Raw genomic sequence first — 23603 nt, 5'->3', positions numbered from 1 at the left:
TAAAAAAAATAAACACCACCATAGTAAATGTTCTCAGGAAATGCATACAAACAGTGTGAAAATTAGCTTTTACTAAATCAGGCACACTTCTCGAACTACCTGAAATGTTTTTATCGACATCATTTTGCTTTTGAATATGCTGCAAAATATTAAACTTAGAACAGATAATTATTTTTCTTTTGAAATATTACCGAAAAGCCGATACAAGAGAAGATATAGAGTTCAAGAAGTGTGCCTGATTTAGTAAAAGTTCATTATTACACTGTTTGTATGCATTTCCTGAGAACATTTACTATGGTGGTGTTTATTTTTTTTACACCATATGAAAGTAGAGATTTCAAAGAATAAAAGCCACCCCAAGTTTTTGAAAAAAGCTGATATTTTGACGGGTGACTTTTCGATTGAAAATTAGGTTGTTTTTTTGGTATTAATTCAAAATAAGGCGAAAAAATAAATATTTTCAATCAAATAAATTACAGTGTATTTGGGACATAATAAAGTAAGTTTCCACCAAATTTCGTAGAAAAAAAATTAATTTTGAAGTAGATAAAAATAAAAGACCAAAAACTTGGTTTTTTGAATTTTTCACCTAAATTTTTAGGTTATGTGAAAAAATTGTGAATACAAAAGTTGTAGAACTTTTAATTACCTACAACTTTGCCATTGAACTTTTTTCTATAGGACTTGTAGTTTTGTCGGAAATCGAGAGAAACCATTTTTTTCTCTTAAAAGCTCCCCCCTCTCGCTTCCCGAACTCGGATTGACCGTAATTTATTTTTCCTTACATTTTTATCATATTCTCCTCCTTTTCTAATGGGTTTCATCCGACTGCGATTTTTTTTATCTTTTCATTATTTTTAAAGGCTTCTACCCCAGTCTACAATAGTGTTGTGGCAATGTTGTTGAATTTGATACAAGTTTTCTTAGTAATAAAAGAAAAAACAAGTTTCTGTATGTATGTCTGTAAGAACATTCACATAAGGTAATGATTAATTTTTCTATAAAAATAATTTCCATAATATTTATAATCTACTAGCTTTCCACCCGCGGCATCGCCCGCGTAGTCAAAGAAAAAGCCGCATAGTTCCCGTTCCCGTGGGATTTCCGGGATAAAACCTATCCTATGTCCTTTCTCGGGTATCAAAATATCTCTATACCAAATTTCATGCAAATTGGTTCAGTAGTTAAGGCGTGATTGAGTAACAGACAGACAGAGTTACTTTCGCATTTGTAATATTAGTATGGTTGTATTACTGTATTCTTATATTATCATCTTAATCTATATCTTAATATATATAAATCTCGTGTCACAATGTTTGTCCTCAATGGTCTCCTAAACCACTTAACCGATTATAATAAAATTCGCACACCACGTGCAGTTCGATCCAACTTGAGAGATAGGATAGTTTAAATCTCAAATCGTTTTAGAGAAAGCGGGCGAAGCCGCGGGCGGTAAGCTAGTAGTATATATGTTACAGTCAAAACCCTGAACCAGTCAATATCCTTATTGACGGTTATTAAGGTTATTGACTAAGGGCGTCGGTTAATATCCTTATTGACTGATTTTATCTGATAAAATCAGTTAATAAGGATATTGACCGACACCCTTAGTCAATAACCTTATTAACTGATTTAAAGAGCAGACATTCAGTCAATATAGGTTTTAACCAACGTACTGAATAGATTTTAACACTTAGATCTTTCTGTAATGGGCAAGTAAAACAATAGCGAGTCGGTTCTGGCACTCGCCGGCCGTACGCTCGCTTCGCTAACCTAACCTACTGGGTCGAATTTGACACTTAAACCTTTCTGTAATGGGCAAGTAAAACAATAGCGAGTCGGTTCTGGCACTCGCCGGCCGCTGCCGCGGCACGCTCGCTTCGCTAACCTAACCTACTGGGTCGAATTTGACACTTAAACCTTTCTGTAATGGGCAAGTAAAACTCGCTATTATATTTTTTCATTTAAAAATAATTGGTTTTCAATTGTAAACACAATCTGAAATTTGGTTTTTTAAATCCCGGATCTCTGGATAATAATAGGCACGACGAGTTCCTCGTGGCGATGCAGCCCCATTCTGTTGATATAATGGCTATATAAACGAAACATGGCTGAGGGCTGGTGAGGAGGGGCGTTTTCCTGTTGTCCCGGGATATTGGCTGCATCATGTACCACGTCCAACCAGTGTACGGACCCGCGGAGGTGGGGTAGGCTTTTGAAAGAAGAAAGAAAGAAAGAAAAAAAGCTTTATTGCCAACAAAAAACTTAGACTATCTTAACTTAAAAAGTAAACACAATATATTAGGCAATCGGAACAGACTCAGCCATGCTGTGGGCTAACACCCGAACAGCGCTGATTTTCAGTCTGCCCGCGTATTTCCGAGGTCCTACATTTATATAAATACTAATAATAAAATAAAATTACATCCACAACTGTTCCTGTTGTACAATTTTTATATAAAAAAAGGGCTTGAAGTGCGTATTTTGTCTAATCCTTCTCTATCTGCCGTTGAACAAATGTGGCTCAAGCTTGTAGTACGAGGTAGGTAAAAATTTAGTTATAGGAACTGCATATCGTCCACCATGGTTGGATGCTGGAATATTTTTTGAAGCTCTGTCAGAATCTATCGGATCCTTTATATGTTGCGACTATATGGTATTATTAGGAGATTTCAACATAAATATCTTCAACCCCTGTCACCCAAATTTTATGAAATTGGACTGTTTTTTAAATAGGTACCTACAAACTACAACAACATATTATGTCTGAGCCCTCAGAACTTTACTATATCGAGAATCGAGATAGAAGGAAATAGTTCGTCGATTTATATGAGAACCGAGCGTGTAACATTTTGCAGGTCGTTTCACTCACCTGGTACAAAATCGTGAACACGGAATAGTTCGAACATTCGCTATAAGATGGCACCACCTATAATGCATTTTGAACAAAATGATAAATATAATAGTAAGAAATTAATTTTTAAATAGTTGTTAAACTCCGTTGTTTTGGCCTTCTCACGCTAAATATTTCTAAAATATACTTCACTACTGTAACGGACAGTAATATGTGTTCTGTGGTAACGGACGTGACGTCGCCTGTCACCGCCGTCAAGCCAAGCCGCCATGTTGACATCCCCTCCTGCCAGCCGCCATGCCACCGCCATGCCTACCAGCCAGCCACGCGGAGGGGATAAGCCTATATATTAGCTGGCCATTGTTAAACGTGGATCATTCTTGTTAAAACTTTCAAAATAAATAAGTGTGTCGTTACGCTGCAATTTTATTTTCTCCATTGCTTCACAAATCAGAAGCGGGATGAAACGACATCGGCCACAAGTTTATCGACTTCCTGACGAATCAATGTCGGAGGAAGATGAGGGTACTTCTTCACCGCCTGCACGGAAGCTGCTCAAGAATCTGCTGGAAAAAGAAGTAGTTAAGGCTTTACGCAACCTGGAAGATGACCCCCAAGCTCCAAATAAGTCAAAAGTCCATCGTGCTGCATCTTTAATCCCGGAATTTGACCCTGATAGTGAGGAATGCACGGTACAAGCATGGATTCGTAAAATTGACCAAATTGGGGAAATAAATGGATGGGACGATACAACTAAATCATTTTACCTACAAGATAAGCTGCGAGGTCAAGCAAAGAAGTGGTATAATCGTCTAGAGAACTACGATTACACGTGGGAACAATGGAAGGATATGCTATTGCGAGCATTTCCTCGATATCGCGATTATGGAAACATGCTTGAAGAATTACTACAAAGGAAAAAAGCAACCTACAGAGACGATGACAAAATACTATCAAGATAAAATCGCCATGTGCTTCCGGTGCAAGTTATCCGATAGCGCCAGCGTTTCCTGTATCATTCGTGGTCTGCCACTATCGCTACAACCTAACGCTCGAGCCTTCCAATGCCACACGCCAGGAGAGCTTTACGAAGGATTTTTATGTGCACTTGACGACTACCGTACTTTACCTATCGACACAAGGTTTCATAAAAATTTGGTGAGTAGGCCATCTCACCTGGATAAAAAGTCAATGCCACCCAATGTCGAAACAGACCCGTGTCCGAGATGCAAGAAAACTGGTCATTTACTGCGTGATTGCTCCCTACCTGACACACGTACATGTTATAAATGTGGAAATAAGGGACACATTGCTTCACGTTGTTCTACAATTGCCACGGAAAATAGAAGATCTATCTCAACCGACAACATAAAAGAAGTAAATGTACTACGCCCTTATAATGAAATATACAAAAAGGTCGTTAAAGTCAATGGCATCCACGTGAAAGCATACATTGATACCGGCAGTCAAGTCAACGTTTTAAACGATCAAGTATCGAACGCATTGTCATTGGATGTCAAACCGACGAGTGTCATTTTAAAAGGATTCTCCGGTGGACTCTCAACGAGTCGTGGAGAAGTCGAATTTCAATTAGAAATTGACGGTATAACCATGAAATGCCACGCCTACGTGTCTAGCATCAAAATGGCCGATGTTAATCTTTTAATCGGTCAGCCTGTCATCAACAGCGAAGGTATGACATTGACAGTTAGCAAAGGCATAATCAAATTTAATCGTACTCAAGATCCCAATCCCATTTGCGATATTGAGGCTATCGAAGACCATGATCGCTTTAAAGTCGTCACAGTCAACGAAGAGAGACTTCCACCTGGCTCTTCCATCATTCAAGTGCGGGTTCTCGGAAATAAGGTCGGCAACGATGCGGTTACACCGCCTCGGCATCATGAGCTGCAGGGAGTGGCCTACTCTCTTCCATCCACCCTGCTCACTGGTGAAGACGGGTACATCAAAGTCATCAACATGGGCTGCGAGGTTATCGTGTGGCCGCCGGGAGAGGTCCTAACCAGGGCTGAAAGCTGCCAGGAGTCTCCACTACAGCCAAATAGCCAGGTACCTTACCCTTGCTTGCCATAGATTTGCCAATTATAATGCTAATAATAAAGCTTACTAGTGATCAGCCTATTTACCGCCAGCCTTATCGATTATCGCATAGCGAACAAGCAGTAGTTCAGTCTAAAGTGATTTATTAGATGCCGAGATTATCAAGGAGTCTGAATCTAGTTATGCATCTCCGGTCATATTAGTCAAAAAGAAAAACGGTGACAGTAGGATGTGTGTTGATAACCGTGCCTTAAATGCTTATTACCGTAAAAGATAGATTTCTATTGCCAAACATAGACGATCAGGTTTCGAAATTAGCGGGCCACAAATATTTTACGAGTATCATCAATAATTACGTGTTAGTAATGAAGATACACACAAAACTGCATTCATAACACCTCAAGGTCATTTCGAGTACACTCGTATTCCATTCGGTTTAGCGAACGCGCCATCCGTTTTTATGCGGTTGATAAATAAAATAGTTGAATCTGTAGGTAGAACTGAAAATAATAATGTTAGGCCAAGCGCGCACCACGATTTTAATTTTTGCGACACGATTTCAAAATCGCGCTGTAGAAAATCGCAGAGAGTACGGTGCGCGCACAGCGATAATTTAATAGTGATCATTACTCACTTCATCATTGATTTCGTACAAGTTGCTTGTCTTTATTTACTACTTCGGAGGATAAGAAAAAAAAAAGAAAATTCGTCAATATTGGACTCATCCTTTTACAGCAGATAGAATTGTCAATGGTTTCTTTTATCAGAAATACAATGAACTTCGGATGTATCCCAAAAAATTCTTTGGCTATTATAGAATAAAAATTCCGCCAAAAGGCCGCCCATTGTGCTTTTTTTATTATTTTTTATTATTGTAACCTTTATGTACTTAGTTATATTTTGTTTCTTGCACAATAAAGTGTTAAATAAATAAATTCAAACTTTTGACAGATTACTGAGCTTATGTTTACCAAACAGTACCTACCAAGTACCTACCTATACAACTACGATGTTTACTGTTGGACAGACGAAACACAAGTGAAGTGCCGGCCGGGCCCGAGTGTGCGATTTTATTATCGCAGTGCGCGCGGTACCATACAATTTCATATTCTGCATTTGATTTTCGCAACAATCGCGTCGCGAGCAGTCGCAGCAAAATGTGACAAATCACAATTTTAAAATCGCTGTGATTATTTAATCGCATGTGCGCGCATTGTCATAGTAACTCATACGTTGTATTTCTGCGATAAAATAATCACGCTGCAGAAAGTCGTGGTGCGCGCTAGCTCTTATAGTCGAGCCAATTTAATAGGCAACATTTGACGTCTATTAATTTTATCTTCAAAGAGAGGTAACCTGCTTTAAAACATCGATTAAAGTGAATTTGAAACATTTGTCAATCGAATTTATTAATTTACTAGCGGTCCGGCCCGGCTTCGCCCGTGGTACATATTTACGTTTTCTCTACATAAAAACCATCCTCGTACTTCAAGGAATATAATAATAAAAGAATTATCGAAATCGGTTCAGCCGTTCTCGAGTTATGCGCTTACCAACACATTTTGCGATTCATTTTTATATATAAGATGATGATTTTTATTCACAAGTAATCAATGCATTCGATTCTAGATGTCAGATTTCGATTTTTAGAGTAACGTCTCTGGTATTTAAAAAGAAAGAAGGTTTATTGACACAAAATTGTAGCGACGTCAGTTCTTCAATTCAGAAATTGTTTATTATGTTTAGAATGGTTTATCAGTAAAATGGCTCTACTATAAAAACAAACATGGTAAACGTGAAATTTTGGCATTTCTGGACGATTTACTCTTACCCTCGAATGACGTTATGTCAGGCTTAGACATTTTGCAAGCGGTACTTGTCAAACTTGAAGTAGAAAATTTAAAATTAAACATGAGTAAGTTTTCGTTCTTGCAAAATGAAATAACGTATTTAGGTCATAAAATATCGGCTAAGGGTATTCAACCGGGCGATTCAAAGTTATAAGCGGTGTCTCGTTTTCCAACACCGACCAATGTTCATAGTGTGCGTCAATAATTATCGGGTTGTGTAGTTATTTTCGTAAGTTTATTTACAATTTTGCTATCATTGCCCGCCCTTTTACCGATTTAACTAAAAAGAAAGCTTCGTGGATATGGAGTAGTGATCAAAACAATAGTTTCGAACAATTAAAAAAAAGTGTTTGTGTTCCGAGCCTGTGTTAGCTATGTACGACCCTGTGCTTTCTACAGAAATACATACTGACGCGTGTAAATTAGGAATAGCCGGTATACTTCTACAAAAACAGATTGATGGTACGTTGCGACCCGTTTTATATTTTAGTAGGGTGACAAGTAAAGAGGAAAGCATGTATCATAGTTATGTACTGGAAACTCTTGCCGTAGTAGACTCCTTGCGTCATTTTCGCGTATATACAGTAGGAAAAAAAGGTTAAGATTGTTACTGATTGTACAGCAGTCCGCGCTACGCTTACTAAACGTGACATTATACCACGTATCGCAAGGTGGTGGCTTTCTATACAAGATTACGATATAAGCGTAGAGTATAGGCCGGGGGAACGAATGAAACATGTAGATGCGTTAAGTAGACATCCAGTAGACACTATGAACGTGAATCGTCTCGAAGTAGCGGATTGGTTTTATATGGTGCAATGTCAGGATACTAAAAGCGAGCGCTAGAATGAAACGTAACTTCGATAGGAAACGAAAATCCGCTCACATATATAAGAAGGGTGATTTATTGCTAACGCGTCAAGCACCTACTTGTTCAGCATCCAAAGTTAACACTAAACTTGACGACTTGCATTCCGGTTCTTATGTCGTAACGAAAGTATTGGGCAATGATAGGTACCAAATTAGAAGTATATAGAGTTTTAGTGGGTTAGTAGCTGCAGATTCGTTGAGGCCCTATAAAAGTATTGTTACAGTTTCTGATAGTGCTAGCAGTTCGGATGAGCAAATGGAAACCGAAGATCTTATTGATTTATTAGAGAGCTAATTATTTTTGTTGTTCCTGTGGGAACAACTGTTTCAGGATGGCCGAGTGTAACGGACAGTAATATGTGTTCTGTGGTAACGGACGTGACGTCGCCTGTCACCGCCGTCAAGCCAAGCCGCCATGTTGACATCCCCTCCTGCCAGCCGCCATGCCACCGCCATGCCTACCAGCCAGCCACGCGGAGGGGATAAGCCTATATATTAGCTGGCCATTGTTAAACGTGGATCATTCTTGTTAAAACTTTCAAAATAAATAAGTGTGTCGTTACGCTGCAATTTTATTTTCTCCATTGCTTCACACTACCTACTTTACTTCGTACTTCCACAGACTATCCAATATTTGACAAGACAATGATAATGTCAAATGTCAATTGTCAAAAATTAGACTTTAGAGGAAAACATTGAGAAAACATTGCATAGTGTTGCCGTTTTAGCGACTTTGTCGCTAGATCTAGCGGATTTTGGATGTGCTTAGCGACTTTTTTTTTCGATCTAGCGACTAAAATAAATTTAGCGACTTTTAGTGACTTTTAATCGCTGAACTCACTGTGGAATTAGGGTTTGAGGAGGACAAAATTGAAAACATTTTAAAACAATGGCACAGTATTAACTTTGTGAAATGGGACATCATGACTACAGATACTGTACAATTTTGGGCTCATGTATTAAAATACAAGGACGCTGCGGGTTTTAATACGTAGGTACAAAGACATAGCAGACTTAGCCATCACAGTTCTGTCGTTGCCACATTCCAACGCAGAAGTGGAACGAATGTTCAGTCAAATGAATATTATAAAGAACAAACTGAGGAACAGGCTGGCTTCAACCACTTTAAACTCCATACTTCTTATAAGGAATCAGTTAAAGATTTTAAAACGAAATTGCCATAGCCTATGTCTTGCCAGATGATGTCCTGACCAAAATCACTAAAACTATTAAAAAACCAAGTACTTCTACAGTGGAACCATCAACTTCTGCTGCTTCAGCGGTATTAGAAGTTGTCGAAGTCGAAAATGACGCAATAGATAACGAAATTTTTGCTTGTTTAAACCTATAGAGATTTGAATATTATGATTAAATACATGATTATAAAAATTTGCTTTTATTTACACCATATTTTGTTACCATGGAATATTTTGAAATATTTAGCTACTTCTAGCGGATTTTTTTAATAGCCGCGTCCAGACCGGCTGAGCGCGGCTCGGGAGCCGCGCTCAGACTTCCTGCTCGCGAGCCGTGGCACCCGAGCTAATTGTGTAAAGTTCCGAGCCGCGCTCGCGAGCCAAGGTGAGCCGGTTTGAGCATTCAGTTTCTCTCCGTATAACGATGGAAAACCACGTATTATTAGATGCTGCGGCGCTTGTGTTGTCTGAATATATCAAAAAAAAAAGAAAAAAGAAACGAAAACTGGATTAAAAAATTGTACCAAAACCGAAATTTTAATTTAAATGATCTGGATCTTTCGAATCCCATAACATTTTGAAGCTTCCGTAAAGTTGTATTAAGCGAATACTGTCTTCTTTATCCATTTTTGATTCTGGCTCGCGAGCAGCGTTACGTCCGTCCACACCGGGCGAGCCGCTCGGACTGAGCCGCCTTTGAGCATCGCCAAAAACCGACAACGCATGGCTCGGGGTCGAGCGGCGCTCGGCCGAGCCAACGTGCGCCCGAGGAAGCCCGAGCGCCGTCCACACCGGCCGAACTATTGGCTCGCGAGCGGGACTCGCGAGCCGCGCTCGGTCGGTCTGGACGCGGCTATTCGTTATTTTTCAAAATCTAGGGACTATTGCATCGAGGTCTAGGGACTTTTTTTTTTCCTAAACGGCAACACATTTGCATGTATTCTAGCCATTACTTGCTCTGTGATTCTAGCATATTTTGTCGTGTATACTGATAATATTATTTAAATACACCTAAACTTTTTTTTTCCTTAACTGATTCAATCATTTAATGATTAATAGTGTACAAAATAAAATACAAGAATGACTGTGGAAGTTAATACCTTGATAAACTTAATCTCACTTGCAGTAGTAATTTATATTGCCCGTGTAAGTTATTATTATTTGAAAAGAAAGCAACAACTTACTGCCACAGAAGCATTTAACTATTTAGATATAAAGCTTGTAGAAAATGAGGCATATTGTGATCTAATTGTCAATGAATTTCGAAAGTAAGTAAAGAAAAGTTTGCTTTAACACATATTATATGCATTTCATATGAGTTATCTATATAACTGACCATGATCTATATAACTCTTCATTACCTATCACTTCCTATTCATGTACAGTTTATTGATAATTGATAATTCTGTAAATTAATTTAAAATATTACAGGAAGTGCAGTTTACACCGTGCAATTGGTTTTGATTGTGAATGGGTGACAGTGCAAGGGAAAAGGCAGCCTGTAGCCTTGATTCAGCTCTCCACTTATGATGGATTTTGCAGTCTATTCCGATTGAGTGAAATGAAATATATCCCTGCATCTTTAAAGGTATGTTTATTTTATTGTATTGTTTCAAAACAAAGTGATGAGTTTAAATTATGGCAAATCATTTGTATTATAGAAAAAAAAGAATATTTCTTTCGCTGTTATAGATTTTTATTAAATAATTTACACTTTGCAGGATCTCCTAGAAGATGAGGAAATATACAAAGTCGGTGTAGCACCAATCGACGACGCAAAGTACGTAGCTGCGGACTATGGAGTGTTCATCAAGTCTACATTAGATATCCGACATATTGTGGAACTGTGTGGTTACGTTCCAGGGGGACTGGCGGCACTGTCTTTGTCGTTATTAAACGTAACTTTAGATAAGACTTGGATGGTAATATGATACTTTTACCATTCTTATGTACAGATGTGTAAAGTGAAAAATTAGGAGAAAAAAAAAGAATAAAGAAAACATAGTATATTTTTTGTTTATCTGGAATAAAATATCCTGAATGTCAGGGGTAATGTAACTTTAATAGATAGTATTATTATAAAATTTTTATAAAATTTCTCATTTGAAAAAAAAAAATTATCATGAAAATAATTATGTACCTATGTGTAATCACATGAATTTGTGTCTGTATGTTTTTTTCGCCGCATAGTAATGTCTGTTTACTTCCTCCAATATTATGTTTGTATTTGTCTTCCCTATTATTCAAAAGTCTCAAATTTTTCAGATTTCATGCAGTAATTGGGCGGCGCCCTATCTATTTCAGCGTCAAATCACCTATGCTGCAGCAGACGCACACGTAGCAATCAAAATATTCGTTAATCTTATAAATAAACACCAGAGAAGAGGTTTGCTCTGGTTTAGAAGCAATCATTGGAAAAACTTACACTATTTATGTTGGAAATATGCAGATGTGTGTTTCACAACGAAAATTAAGTATGAGTAAGTTTTTATAATTATCAAGATAAAAATGTGTAGATAATATGTGGTATTTTTTTTCAGTAATTTTTGTCAGTCTTTCAGAATTTTCCAGGTATCCATATGTGATTAGGTCGAAACCGTTATATCACATCTGTTTCTTACAAGCACCAGATGGAGAGTTTTTGTGCACTTGTGACGTTAAAAAGGCTATATGGTAAGTATTACTAATTTTATAGTCTATTATGTTTACGTTAAGGGGCTGACAAGACCCAATTTTGTTAAAATTGAAGTTATTAATTGAGCAGTTTTTTAAGAAAAGATTCTAGCCCATCAAAAAAATTCATATTTCGAAGACCGTGGACGGACTCGGTACATAATTGGACGAGATTGGCTCAATGGATAATAATTGCAAAGATTGGTCCTAAAATCATCATTAAACGATTCTATGTCTTTATTTTTTTGACGTACGGGTCTGCAATTTAAAACACGAAGTGTGCATGAATGTGTTGACGACGTCAACATATTCATACCTGAACCTCTAACGAGTCATATTTCGCACATGACCCACACTTTTCCTTAAATCACATATTTTCTTATTATTTTCTTCTACGACCTGGCCCCGCCCAGTAACAGTGATCTTGCGCTCTCGTTTGCTCACACTGTCCAATTGTATGGGAGTGAACGAGAGCGCAATCACTGTTACTCAATCATCAATTGGGTCTTGTCAGCCCCTTAAGTGAGAAAAAATAAAAAAATCACAAAGGCTTACAGTATTTATTCTCGTATTATTTGACACTTAATATGATGATAATTTTTTTTTACCAAAAATTTTGCTTTCAATTTGTCAAAACTCGATAAAAAAAGACATGCGACCTACCGGACGGTAAGTACTAGCCTTCAAATAAAAAAAGGTTCATCAAAATCGGTTGACCCATTTGAAACAAATCCAAAAACACAGTTAAATTTAGAACCTTATTTGAAGTTGGTGGACAATTTTCATGCAATTTATAAGTTCAGTAAACCATTATAAAATGTAATAAAAAAAGGTTTTGATATGTTACATATATTTTTGCGAGATGTTCTAACACAAGCATTTAAATGCTTAAAAGGATGTCTCAATTACTGATATAATTGTAAACATATTTGTTACTGAATAAATATTTTTGTTTTTTTTTTTTTTTTTTTTGTAAGGAAAGGCGTTTTTTCTTTTTCTGTATTTATTAATATAATTAGTGAGAATAATAAATTTCATATTTACTTTTCTTTTCAATTTATGCATACCGATTAATATTGGATAAGGAAGAAATTGACAACCACCTGTAAAATCACAAAACCTATCATCATTTTTTGCCTTTCAATCAAAACATTCATGCCTTTTTAGGTACGTAGAAAGAGGGCTAGCGGACAAAGTGTCAGACGATCCGCTCACAGTGCGCTTACGGTTCGATCCAGTGTCCGTCCGTCGTCTCATGGGCAGAGTGATATTAACTCACCAAGTAGAATAGATGCGTGGTCTGCGGGGAGGATAACTTGTATATACCGTCACTAATCAAGCTTCTACGGTCCAAGTTACAGATAGAGATATCTCGTCTATCTAATCTGGTCTCCAACTTTAGCACAAGGTTGGATAGAATAGAGGAACGCCTATCACATCATGAATCTGAACTATATCGTATCGAGATAAAAAGTACCTACAACAGAACCAGGAATCGATTGAGTCCCTAAAGAGAAAGCTGAACGACTCCCAACAAGAGAAACTACTATATGCCATCGAGATTATTGGTATACCTAAATCTAATGGAGAGAACCTACTGCACATCACTATCACCCTTGCACCAAAAATCGGTCTAACCCTAGATGAACGAGATATAGCGAACGCGCACCGGCGTGGGCCTAAGCTGCTGACTAAGAGTCCAGCTCGCAACCACGTCCCATAATAGTACGTCTCACCCGCAGGCCCTTGCGCGATGAACTACTGCACGCGGCGCAGCGCCGATACCAGCGGGACGGGGCTAAACGGGGATCCATGCCGTTTCTACCTAAATGAACATCTTACATACGAAAATCGAAATCTCTTTTATCTCACACGGGAGAAGCTGGGACGCACCAAAAATTGGCGTTTTATATGGACACGTGGGGGCCGAATATACGCTAGGCAGAACAATAAATTGAAAGTTATTAATATACGTACGGAAGACGATTTAGATAAGGTTTTTCGTATGTGAACTATTTTGATGTATGTTTCCTATCATTAATATCAATTTTTAATATGTCTAAGCTATTATAGGTTTGTTTATTACTACCATAGTCTAATTGTATTTTTATTGTATAAACTTAACACTAAAGTTAGAATAACTTCTCTTAAAAATGTTTACTGCTTACCTAGATCTAAATATAATTACACATAATATTATGTGACTCATTATGTAACTTTAATTCTATTTTATATTATAATTTCATGGTTTTCTTCAATAGTGTTGTGGCAATGTTGTTGAATTTGATACAAGTTTTCTTAGTAATAAAAGAAAAAACAAGTTTCTGTATGTATTTCGTATGAACATTCACATAAGGTAATGATTAATTTTTCTATAAAAATAATTTCTATAATATTTATAATCGCCCGCGCAGTCAAAGAAAAACCCGCATTGTTCCCGTTCCCGTGGGATTTCCGGGATAAAACCTATCCTATGTCCTTTCTCGGGTATCAAAATATCTCTATACCAAATTTCATGCAAATTGGTTCAGTAGTTAAGGCGTGATTGAGTAACAGACAGACAGACAGACAGAGTTACTTTCGCATTTGTAATATTAGTAATTGGTTGTATTACTGTATTCTTATATTATCATCTTAATCTATATCTTAATATATATTAACGCGTGTCACAATGTTTGTCCTCAATGGACTCCTAAACCACTTAACCGATTATAATAAAATTCGCACACCACGTGCAGTTCGATCCAACTTGAGAGATAGGATAGTTTAAATCTCAAATCGTTTTAGAGAAAGCGGGCGGTAAGCTAGTAGTATATATGTTACAGTCAAAACCCTGAACCAGTCAATATCCTTATTGACGGTTATTAAGGTCGGTTAATATCCTTATTGACTGATTTTACCTGATAAAATCAGTTAATAAGGATATTGACCGACACCCTTAGTCAATAACCTTATTAACTGATTTAAAGAGCAGACATTCCGTCAATATAGGTTTTAACCAACGTACTGAATAGATTTTAACACTTAAATCTTTCTGTAATGGGCAAGTAAAACAATAGCGAGTCGGTTCTGGCACTCGCCGGCCGCTGCTGCGGCACGCTCGCTTCGCTAACCTAACCTACTGGGTCGAATTTGAGGGCAAGTAAAACTCGCTATTATATTTTTTCATTTAAAAATAAGTAATTGGTTTTCAATTGTAAACACAATCTGAAATTTGGTTTTTTAAATCCCGGATCTCTGGGTAATAATTTTAAGGTTTTCCTGATTGTACAACTAATAAAGTGTTAAATAAATAATAAATAAATAATAGGCACGACGAGTTCCTCGTGGCGATGCAGCCCCATTCTGTTGATATAATGGCTATATAAACGAAACATGGCTGAGGGCTGGTGAGGAGGGGCGTTTTCCTGTTGTCCCGGGATATTGGCTGCATCATGTACCACGTCCAACCAGTGTACGGACCCGCGGAGGTGGGGTAGGCTTTTATATAAAAAAAGGGCTTGAAGTGCGTATTTTGTCTAATCCTTCTCTATCTGCCGTTGAACAAATGTGGCTCAAGCTTGTAGTACGAGGTAAAAATTTAGTTTTAGGAACTGCATATCGTCCACCATGGTTGGATGCTGGAATATTTTTTAAAGCTCTGTCAGAATCTATCGGATCTTTTATCTGTTGCGACTAGGTATATGGTATTATTAGGAGATTTCAACATAAATATCTTCAACCCCTGTCACCCAAATTTTATGAAATTGGGCTGTTTTTTAAATACCTACAAACTACAACAACATATTTCTGAGCCCACAGAACTATATCGAGATAGTTCGTCGACTTATATGAGAACCGAGCGTTTAACAGGTCGTTTCACTCACCTGCTGGTACAAAATCGTGAACACGGAATAGTTCGAACATTCGCTATAAGATGGCACCACCTATAATGCATTTTGAACGAAATGATAAATATAATATATAATAGTTGTATACGTAGTATATTATTATTAGTCTGTGATAATAGTAAGAAATTAATTTTTAAATAGTTTGCTTTTAAATAATATTTTAAAAGCAAACTATTGCATACAAAATATGGAAATAATATCTAATTAGTATTGTATACGTAGTATATTATTATTAGTCTGTGGTATTGTGTCCCTTCGTCCAGCATACTCACCGTAGACAGAGAAACCAATAGACAAATTGATATCTTATGTCGCATTCACACAAGAAAAAGAGAAACTTATGCCGGTGTTGTGTAAAGAAATGAGAGAGAACGATAAAATTTTTTGTTTCACCCAGCGTGCCACTTTTTTCAAGAAAAGCAACCTACTTTGCTAAACAAAGTTTGACAGCTAACTATCGTCTTCCCTAAAATATAGTTTTTACATGTTATAAGTTAGAAGTAATTCATTGTGTTTGGTTTTGCATAATTTAAACTTACCGTTAATACCTTATAAAATAATACCATGGTGCGGTGTAGTGTTAAAGGGTGTAAAAGTGATAGTGGAACGAAAATGCCTGGATTGTCTTTTCACTCGTAAGTATACAACTCTTTATCAGTTAATAGGCCTTCATGATATTTTAGCGTGTTAATATATTGTGTATCACGTGCTGTTGACTTGAATACATTGTTTAAAAACCACAAAAATAATAATTATAAATTTTAACCTAAAAAATTTTGTGTTGCCAACTTTTCTACAAATTGTTACCCACTATTATGGGAAATCTTAATATATATAAATCTCGTGTCACAATGTTTGTCCTCAATGGACTCCTAAACCACTTAACCGATTATAATAAAATTCGCACACCATGTGCAGTTCGATCCAACTTGAGAGATAGGATAGTTAAAAACATGTAAGTACCACGGGCGAAGCCGGGGCGGACCGCTAGTAATAATATATATTCTGCAGTGTGTATTTAATTAAATATCTGAAATATTCAATGGCTTTTTCCCGTACTACGCCTCCTCATTGAATTATACAGTATACCTACTATTTTCTGTAAATTGACACTTTTAAAAATTCGTTATATCTTTTGAATGGAATATCGCGGACTTTCTTGTAGGTATTGATCCATTCTATAATACCGTAGAACATTTTTTTGTTCTATCTTCAATAGATTCCGCAGCGCACGCGATGACAGAATTTTTATTAAGGATACATTATTGCATTTTTGGTAAGGATCTCTAATTTTTTTTAAAATGCAATATAGCCTATGTTGCTCAGTGAAGATGCAGCTTTCTAATGGTGAAAGAATTTTTGAAATCGGTCCAGTAGTTAATGCGTGAAAACCATACATACATACATACATAATTACAAACCTTTCCTCTTTATAATATTAAGTATAGACATGTAAGTATGTATCTACATAATATCATTATGTGGATATCTCATTATTATCCACTTATATGAATAATGATATTGAGAGATTTGTATCTTACAAATTGTGGGGTAAATTTTCCCTCACATGGTAACCCTAAATATTGTGACGTAATCTTTTCTATCCCTTTCTGCGACACGCATTGCCGGTGTCTATTGGATTCTCCGTCTACGATACTCACCATGGAATCCTGATATTTCATGAATGTCAAAAAACTGTTCTGAAATAGTGCTAAATAGTGCCCAAAGGAAAAAAATAGTGCTCTTGTACTTGCGAAGTTATAGCCATAGTTCGATGAGTATGCTGGACGAAGGTTTCGCCCAGCATACTCACCTCCGTCCGGAGAATCTGTATACGCTTCAAACATAATTCATACTTCAAAAAATAGTTCCCAAATAGTGCCAAACGGTGCCCAAAAAGAAAAAACAGTGCTCGAATAACTTCGGAGTTACAGGCTTCGTTCAGTGAGTATGCTGGGCGTAGGTTCTACGCCCAGCATACTCACCTCAGTGCGCGAATATCGAACGAGCTATAGGTATAATTTACGTCTCAAAAAATTGTGCTTGAAATAGTGCCCAATATCAGTCCAATTTTTGCTTGACTTTTGACTTAGAAAACCATTAAATTTGATTGTAAACTTCTACATACAATACATTGAGTACAGTCGAATACAATATTATTAACTTTCTTTCTAACAATTTTTGTCTTGTGTAAATTATTAATTGTCTATGTAAGGGAGTATTTACTTTAGAATCGCAATATTATTAATTACACATTATTTTAATAATACTTTATAATAATATGATTAAGCCTTCGCGCGTCGCATGGGACCCCGGTAGCTAGGAACAATGATTTTATATATTTTGTCTAGATCACGGCGCTTGAAGGATTAAGATATCAAATGAAGTAAATCATGCATGAAAAATAAAGTTGCTGTTATTAATGCTTACATTACAACTGACAAAATTATTCAAAATAATCATTTTCCGGATCAAGGACGGTACCACAACGTTTACGGAATTGACCTGTATTCCTCATGTGATAAAGTTCAATATAGCAAATAATATTTGCACACCCAGAAAGTGGGTAGAATGTATTAGCGCGTTAACATTGTAATAACACCTTTTTTGTAACTACATTCTTGTAAATAAATGAAATTTGAATTTGAATTTGAATTTGAATAGTGTGGCAGTAATGGATGCACGTACGGTCAATAGGTATGGGGCTTACGACGAGCGGCGCCCACGACGCAAATGAATATTATGTTTATGTTTAAATACTAGATGGCGCTGCCCTAACATCTTACGATTATTAGACAAGACTGATCTGTATTTTGAAGGTGATAAGGGTCCATTTTGTGTCACAAAGCAATCGAAACGAACAAGCGCTTCTCAGTTTCTTTGTTTGTTTACTTCGTCGCACATCATTATAATAACGCCGGCTTATGTTAACAAAAGCTGTGAACTAGTTAACTAGAATTCTGATTACTTTGGCCCTTTAAATAGTAATAAATAACGTAAGTAATTAAAAATGTTTTTTATTGCTAAACCTTTCATTGATGAAACTATTGGAAAGAGTTTTAAAAATTTGTATAACTATGTCACAGTACTAGTTTTGACTGGTTATAAGTTTTGCCTGCAACATATATACAAAAAGAAACTGTATAATTTCCTTTTTACAATTTTTCAAGATATTAATTTTATTGGCTGCAAATGACTGTTTTTATTCAGACAAACACACAATGCAATGAAGTAATAGACTTCATTTACGCTTAAAGTTTCATTCATTTATTATTATTTATAAAATATATAATAATGCATTTAATCGAAAGTTTTTGACATGTGAGAAAATACCATAATTATTTCCAATAACATGAAGTCTACAATTAGAAAGTTTAATATTTTTGTCCAAAAACATGTGTCGACGACTGTACCCCATTTTACGTTAGTATGTAGAAGTTTACATTAAAATTTAATGGTTTTCTAAGTCAAAAGTCAAGCAAAAATTGGACTGATATTGGGCACTATTTCAAGCACAATTTTTTGAGACGTAAATTATACCTATAGCTCGTTCGATATTCGCGCACTGAGGTGAGTATGCTGGGCGTAGAACCTACGCCCAGCATACTCACTGAACGAAGCCTATAACTCCGAAGTTATTCGAGCACTGTTTTTTCTTTTTGGGCACCGTTTGGCACTATTTGGGAACTATTTTTTGAAGTATGAATTATGTTTGAAGCGTATACAGATTCTCCGGACGGAGGTGAGTATGCTGGGCGAAACCTTCGTCCAGCATACTCATCGAACTATGGCTATAACTTCGCAAGTACAAGAGCACTATTTTTTTCCTTTGGGCACTATTTAGCACTATTTCAGAACAGTTTTTTGACATTCATGAAATATCAGGATTCCATTATTTCCATGGTGAGTATGCTGGACGAAGGGACACGTGGTATTGCTAAGAAAGCTCGTTCAAACCAAGTTCAACACTTCAAACACAACCTTTTATTAAGTCCCCTAGAGAGCGCTGTAGTCAATTTAACGTGACGTCATACCACAGAACTATAGCGTCATACAATCTAATATCTATAACCAGCGGACACAAGTAGTTAAAAATTTTAACTACTTTAACTTAAAATTGCGGGACGTAGCGTTTGCGGCGGTACCGGCCGGCCGCCCGGCTATATATTTTATACCCGTGCGAAGCCGGAGCGGGCCGCTATGTTTTTATATACAACCAAGAAGCTTATATCTAATACACTGGAGATTGCACTATGACCATTAACTTGTCACAAGAAAATATAACCTTGAATGACGTCAGTGTTGTTTTTTGTCTCTTTCTGTGGGTGACCACACTGGTTTGTATATTCAGGATTTTACGAAATAAAAAAAACTAAAAATCATGGTCTATAAATAATAACGACATATATTTTTAACAGTATTTATATTATAATATTACTGGTCAACTTACATGAATAATTATCATCTTTATAGGTACATACCATTTTAATTGGTAGAGAATGATAGTTTTAAATAACGCTTGATAACTTTTGATCTCATACTACGATTTTTTAATTAAAATGAGTGCTACATACATTAAAACATCGTTTTGGTTACTCAAGCTTCAGTCTAAAACTTTTCAATATTCCAAAGGGAGAGTTGCATCGCTAGTGTTGATGTGTGGTAACGATATTACAGTTCTCAGAAATTCGTATGTCTTTCAGGAGCTGTACTTACGGTTACTAATGGTTTCATGGTGGTTAATTATAATATAATTAAAATTACTTTATCCACAGTTGAGACGCAGTAACAAGAATGTGGTAAATAAAAAGGTATAGCACTTTTCAAAAGGTATTTTTTTTCTGGACCGTAATCCTCAGGCTTAAAATGCAAACTGCATATTCTGGCATGTTGATAAATTTTACCCTTGATAGGCACTATGGACAGCCATTTATTTCTTTTTATTTCATTTTTGGAAAGCTGAAATACGTAAAACAAAAAAATATTAGGTTAAAAAGTATAAATTTCAATGTAAAAAAAGAACAAACCACAATATGTGAGTGCAATACCGATGTCGTGTGTTGTTTCATTACTAGTATAAAAATTTTTAAAATGGTGTTCTAAATGTTCATCATAATATTGTTTAGCAATATATTATCGTCGCTATCCGTAAAAACCCATCATCATGGTTACCTTACTTGTTAAATTTGTTCGTTGAAAACTTGTTGAAAAATGATGAAAGTATTAGGAAAAGAACTTATTTAACATGATTGCTTAGTAAAATGATGATAAATTTGACGATTTTTGCCATTAAAATGATTCTAAACAGGTAAATGCATGAGTATTGAGGAATATTGTAAATAACGTAAATATACACTTGCCTGTGAAATTATAGGCCAGAATTTGGTGTCCAAAAACTTCTGCAATTTTTCACAATGCATTACATTATTAATATTCGGAAAATATTTATTAAATACGCAACAATATTAACTTAAATATTCGAAGCGACGCAATTTTTTTGACACTTATGTCATATTGTCAAAGTGAGATTTGCTACAATTTTATTATGGTAACTACCCATAATCAGGGAATATCGCTTTTTAATAATTGGTTCAGATACTTATTTTATTTAGCATAAATAATAATTGTCTCATCCAACAATGCTTCTGAATGACGTTGTTGGCAATTTATCAACAAACTCATGTACAAAAACTAACCTTTTGCACAGAATATTACAGCATACATAGAAGCCTTGGGAAAACTTCGTATTAACAGTGGCAATACCAAGTTAGGTGTGAAAGTGATAGAACACAACAATTTTCTTGTTACACGTCAAATGTTCATAGGTACCGAAATCTCCAGTGTATTAGATATAAGCTTCTTGTATACAACGTTCACAGTCCCCGTTTTCCAATTACAAAGCATAATGCGACTCAGTGCCGCACAATGCCGAATTATGCTGATGCTTAATTGGAACATGAAACGCACCAGCAGATTGCGCTAAGTTCAGTGTTGAAAAAAAAAATATTCATAGAGTTAGCAATAGCCTCATTAATGTGTAAATAAAGTGGTATACATATTAATTGGTTGAAAAATATTTACGGTTATTTTAAGTAATTTGGATTTTGATTATTTCATTAACATTTTTTTCAATGTTTGTACCTTCATCCATATTTATATTTATTTTTTTAACAAAATTTGAATTAACTTTGATTATTTCGAAAAAACTACAATGAAACGAAAGCTTTAAATTTTTTTCCAACAATTAATAATTATTACTAACGATAAATCGATTGCACGCATCAATTCACGCGCATTACTTTTTCTAGTGCTCGATTGTGCGAAGCGTTGCTGTAGTTGGAACATTCAACGTTAAGCATTATGCCGCATAATGCGCTCTAGTGCTGTAATTGGAAAACGGGGAGTTTTTCTGTAGTGTATTTAGTATCAGCGGTAGAGTGCGTTTCACGATAGAGTTCCCCTGCCGTTATGTTGGCATACCTGACTGTCAAAAACGAAAATATTTTTTTTTAATCAAAAATGACAGAGAAAATATTCTCCTTTCTTCCTAGCCTTATCCCGTATCTTGCGGGGTCGGCTGCCTAGAAAGGAGAATATTTTCTCTGTCATTTTTGATTAAAAAAAAATATTTTCGTTTTTGACAGTCAGGTAAGCCAACATAACGGCAGGGGAACTCTTTCGTGAAACGCACTCTACCATACATTTTTGTCAAAACTCCGTGCTGTTTTGGCCTTCTCACGCTAAATATTTCAATATACTTCACTCACCTTTACTTCGTACTTCCACAGACTATCCATAATCCAAATTATCCAATATTTTACCAGCCTTACGCAGCTTCTATATAAAAAAAGATTGTATGAAACGGGTACTAAAGTCTATGGCGGGTATTTTTGTCCTTTTTACTCTTACAGAATCTATCTCTTTCTTTTCTTTCAGTATTGTCATTACTGTCAACGTCATATTCATAACCCATCATAACCTCTATGTTCTCAAAAAAGTGACGCGGTTTTTATTGTAATAAAATATTATATCTATCATTTGCAAGGTGAATTCTGTGTTTAAAACCAAGACGATAAACTGTTAAAACGAAATATGACGTAGTTATTATATCCTCTTTGGAAAAATGCATTATAAAACTTGTGAAGTGTGTGGGATCAAATCCGGTCGAAAGAAGGGTGAAAAACGCTTATTTCTTGCAAAGTTTCCTTTGGACGAGGCAAGGTCAGTATTTATGGAATCCGTACTGCACATTTATCATTAATATTTTATCATTTATATAATAAAAAGCATTAATAATTTTTGTACATAATTGCTTTTTGTATTTCCATAGTGCTGTGCTTCGGCGCGTGTGTATCGATAACGATTCTAGAAATTTTCTATATCTGTTTTTTAAATAATAAAATAAATACTTAAATACAAATCAATATTGCTATATTCTTGTTATATGAAAAAGAAAAAAGATATTTGTAGGTTTAATAACCAATGAGAAATGAGTATAATAATAACAAATGAGAAAATAATTTTTTTAGTCATTGACAACAAGCTAAGATTTTTTTTATTTTTGGCATTGAGAATAAATTATTTTCATACAATTAAGGGGTAGGTTACATCAGCAGCATGCATGTTAAGCTAATCGATTCCCTGAGACCCCCTTCTTTTCCGTGGTACGGGTGGTCTGGGTGACCGGACTATGGAAAATGTGTTTTTTCTATAGTATGGTTGACCGGACCAAGGAAAATATATTGTGACAAATGGAAGTCTCTGGTAATTGACTAGCTTAACATGCATGCTGTTGATGTAACCTGTCCACATTTTTTTCGTTTTTAAACTTGTTTCTACCAATATAAACTTTTTTTCTATCTCAGTGTAAATTATGTTTAATAATATCGTTTCTTTGTAGGTGCAAACAATGGGTTAAAGTGGTTGGGAAAGAAGATTTGGCTTATCTGCCTATAGAGAAACTTCATTCCCTTAAACATGTGTGCGGAGTGCATTTCAAACCCAGAGATTTTAAGAAAAAGAAAACCCAATTAAAAAAACATGCTGTTCCATCAATTGGTTTGATACATGAACTGTTAGCAGATGAATTACTAATAGGGTTTCCCCTTCATGTAGCTAAACAGGAAGCGAATATTGGTAGGTAACCCTAACTATATTTTATAGTAAAAACAATAGCTTAAGACTTACTGTCTTATTCATTCAAATTATC

General features: G+C 35.8%; 2 protein-coding genes across 4 annotated transcripts; both read left to right on the top strand.

Moving 5' to 3' along the window:
* Nucleotides 1–3449: 3449 nt before the first annotated feature.
* LOC149490031 (uncharacterized) lies at nt 3450–8197 on the top strand. Its single transcript, XM_089714835.1, has 2 exons — nt 3450–4924; nt 7967–8197. The coding sequence occupies exons 1-2, from the start codon at nt 3740–3742 to the stop codon at nt 7979–7981; spliced, it is 1200 nt and encodes a 399-aa protein (XP_089570961.1). The 5' UTR covers nt 3450–3739; the 3' UTR covers nt 7982–8197.
* Nucleotides 8198–9768: 1571 nt separating this feature from the next.
* LOC149490030 (exonuclease 3'-5' domain-containing protein 2-like) lies at nt 9769–13262 on the top strand. 3 transcript variants are annotated; one of them, XR_016318375.1, is made up of 6 exons: nt 9769–10099; nt 10263–10419; nt 10553–10753; nt 11097–11311; nt 11372–11504; nt 12672–12798. XR_016318375.1 is itself a non-coding variant. In XM_089714847.1 (6 exons), the coding sequence occupies exons 1-6, from the start codon at nt 9912–9914 to the stop codon at nt 12793–12795; spliced, it is 987 nt and encodes a 328-aa protein (XP_089570973.1). In that variant the 5' UTR covers nt 9769–9911; the 3' UTR covers nt 12796–13262. The 3 variants fall into 3 exon arrangements, 2 of the variants coding, with proteins under 2 accessions (XP_089570973.1, XP_089570972.1); XM_089714847.1 differs by having other exon boundaries at nt 11403–11504; nt 12672–13262; XM_089714846.1 differs by having other exon boundaries at nt 11385–11504; nt 12672–13262.
* The last annotated feature ends 10341 nt before the right edge of the window (nt 13263–23603 follow it).

The sequence above is a fragment of the Colias philodice genome, chromosome 3 (genome assembly GCF_061535455.1).
Source record: "Colias philodice isolate Cphi_HAF_F1 chromosome 3, ilColPhil1 Martin Lab GWU primary, whole genome shotgun sequence".
Lineage (NCBI taxonomy): Eukaryota > Metazoa > Arthropoda > Insecta > Lepidoptera > Pieridae > Colias > Colias philodice.
This window is presented reverse-complemented; position numbering and strand designations above follow the sequence as displayed.

Bases quoted from the DNA above. Each gene is read 5' to 3' on its own strand.
- LOC149490031 (XM_089714835.1), top strand. From the start codon at position 3,740: ATGGAAACATGCTTGAAGAATTACTACAAAGGAAAAAAGCAACCTACA.
- LOC149490030 (XM_089714846.1), top strand. From the start codon at position 9,912: ATGACTGTGGAAGTTAATACCTTGATAAACTTAATCTCACTTGCAGTA. The intron at 10,100-10,262 runs GTAAGTAAAGAA...AAAATATTACAG, and splicing joins ATTGTCAATGAATTTCGAAA to GAAGTGCAGTTTACACCGTG. The intron at 10,754-11,096 runs GTAATATGATAC...CAAATTTTTCAG, and splicing joins CTTTAGATAAGACTTGGATG to ATTTCATGCAGTAATTGGGC.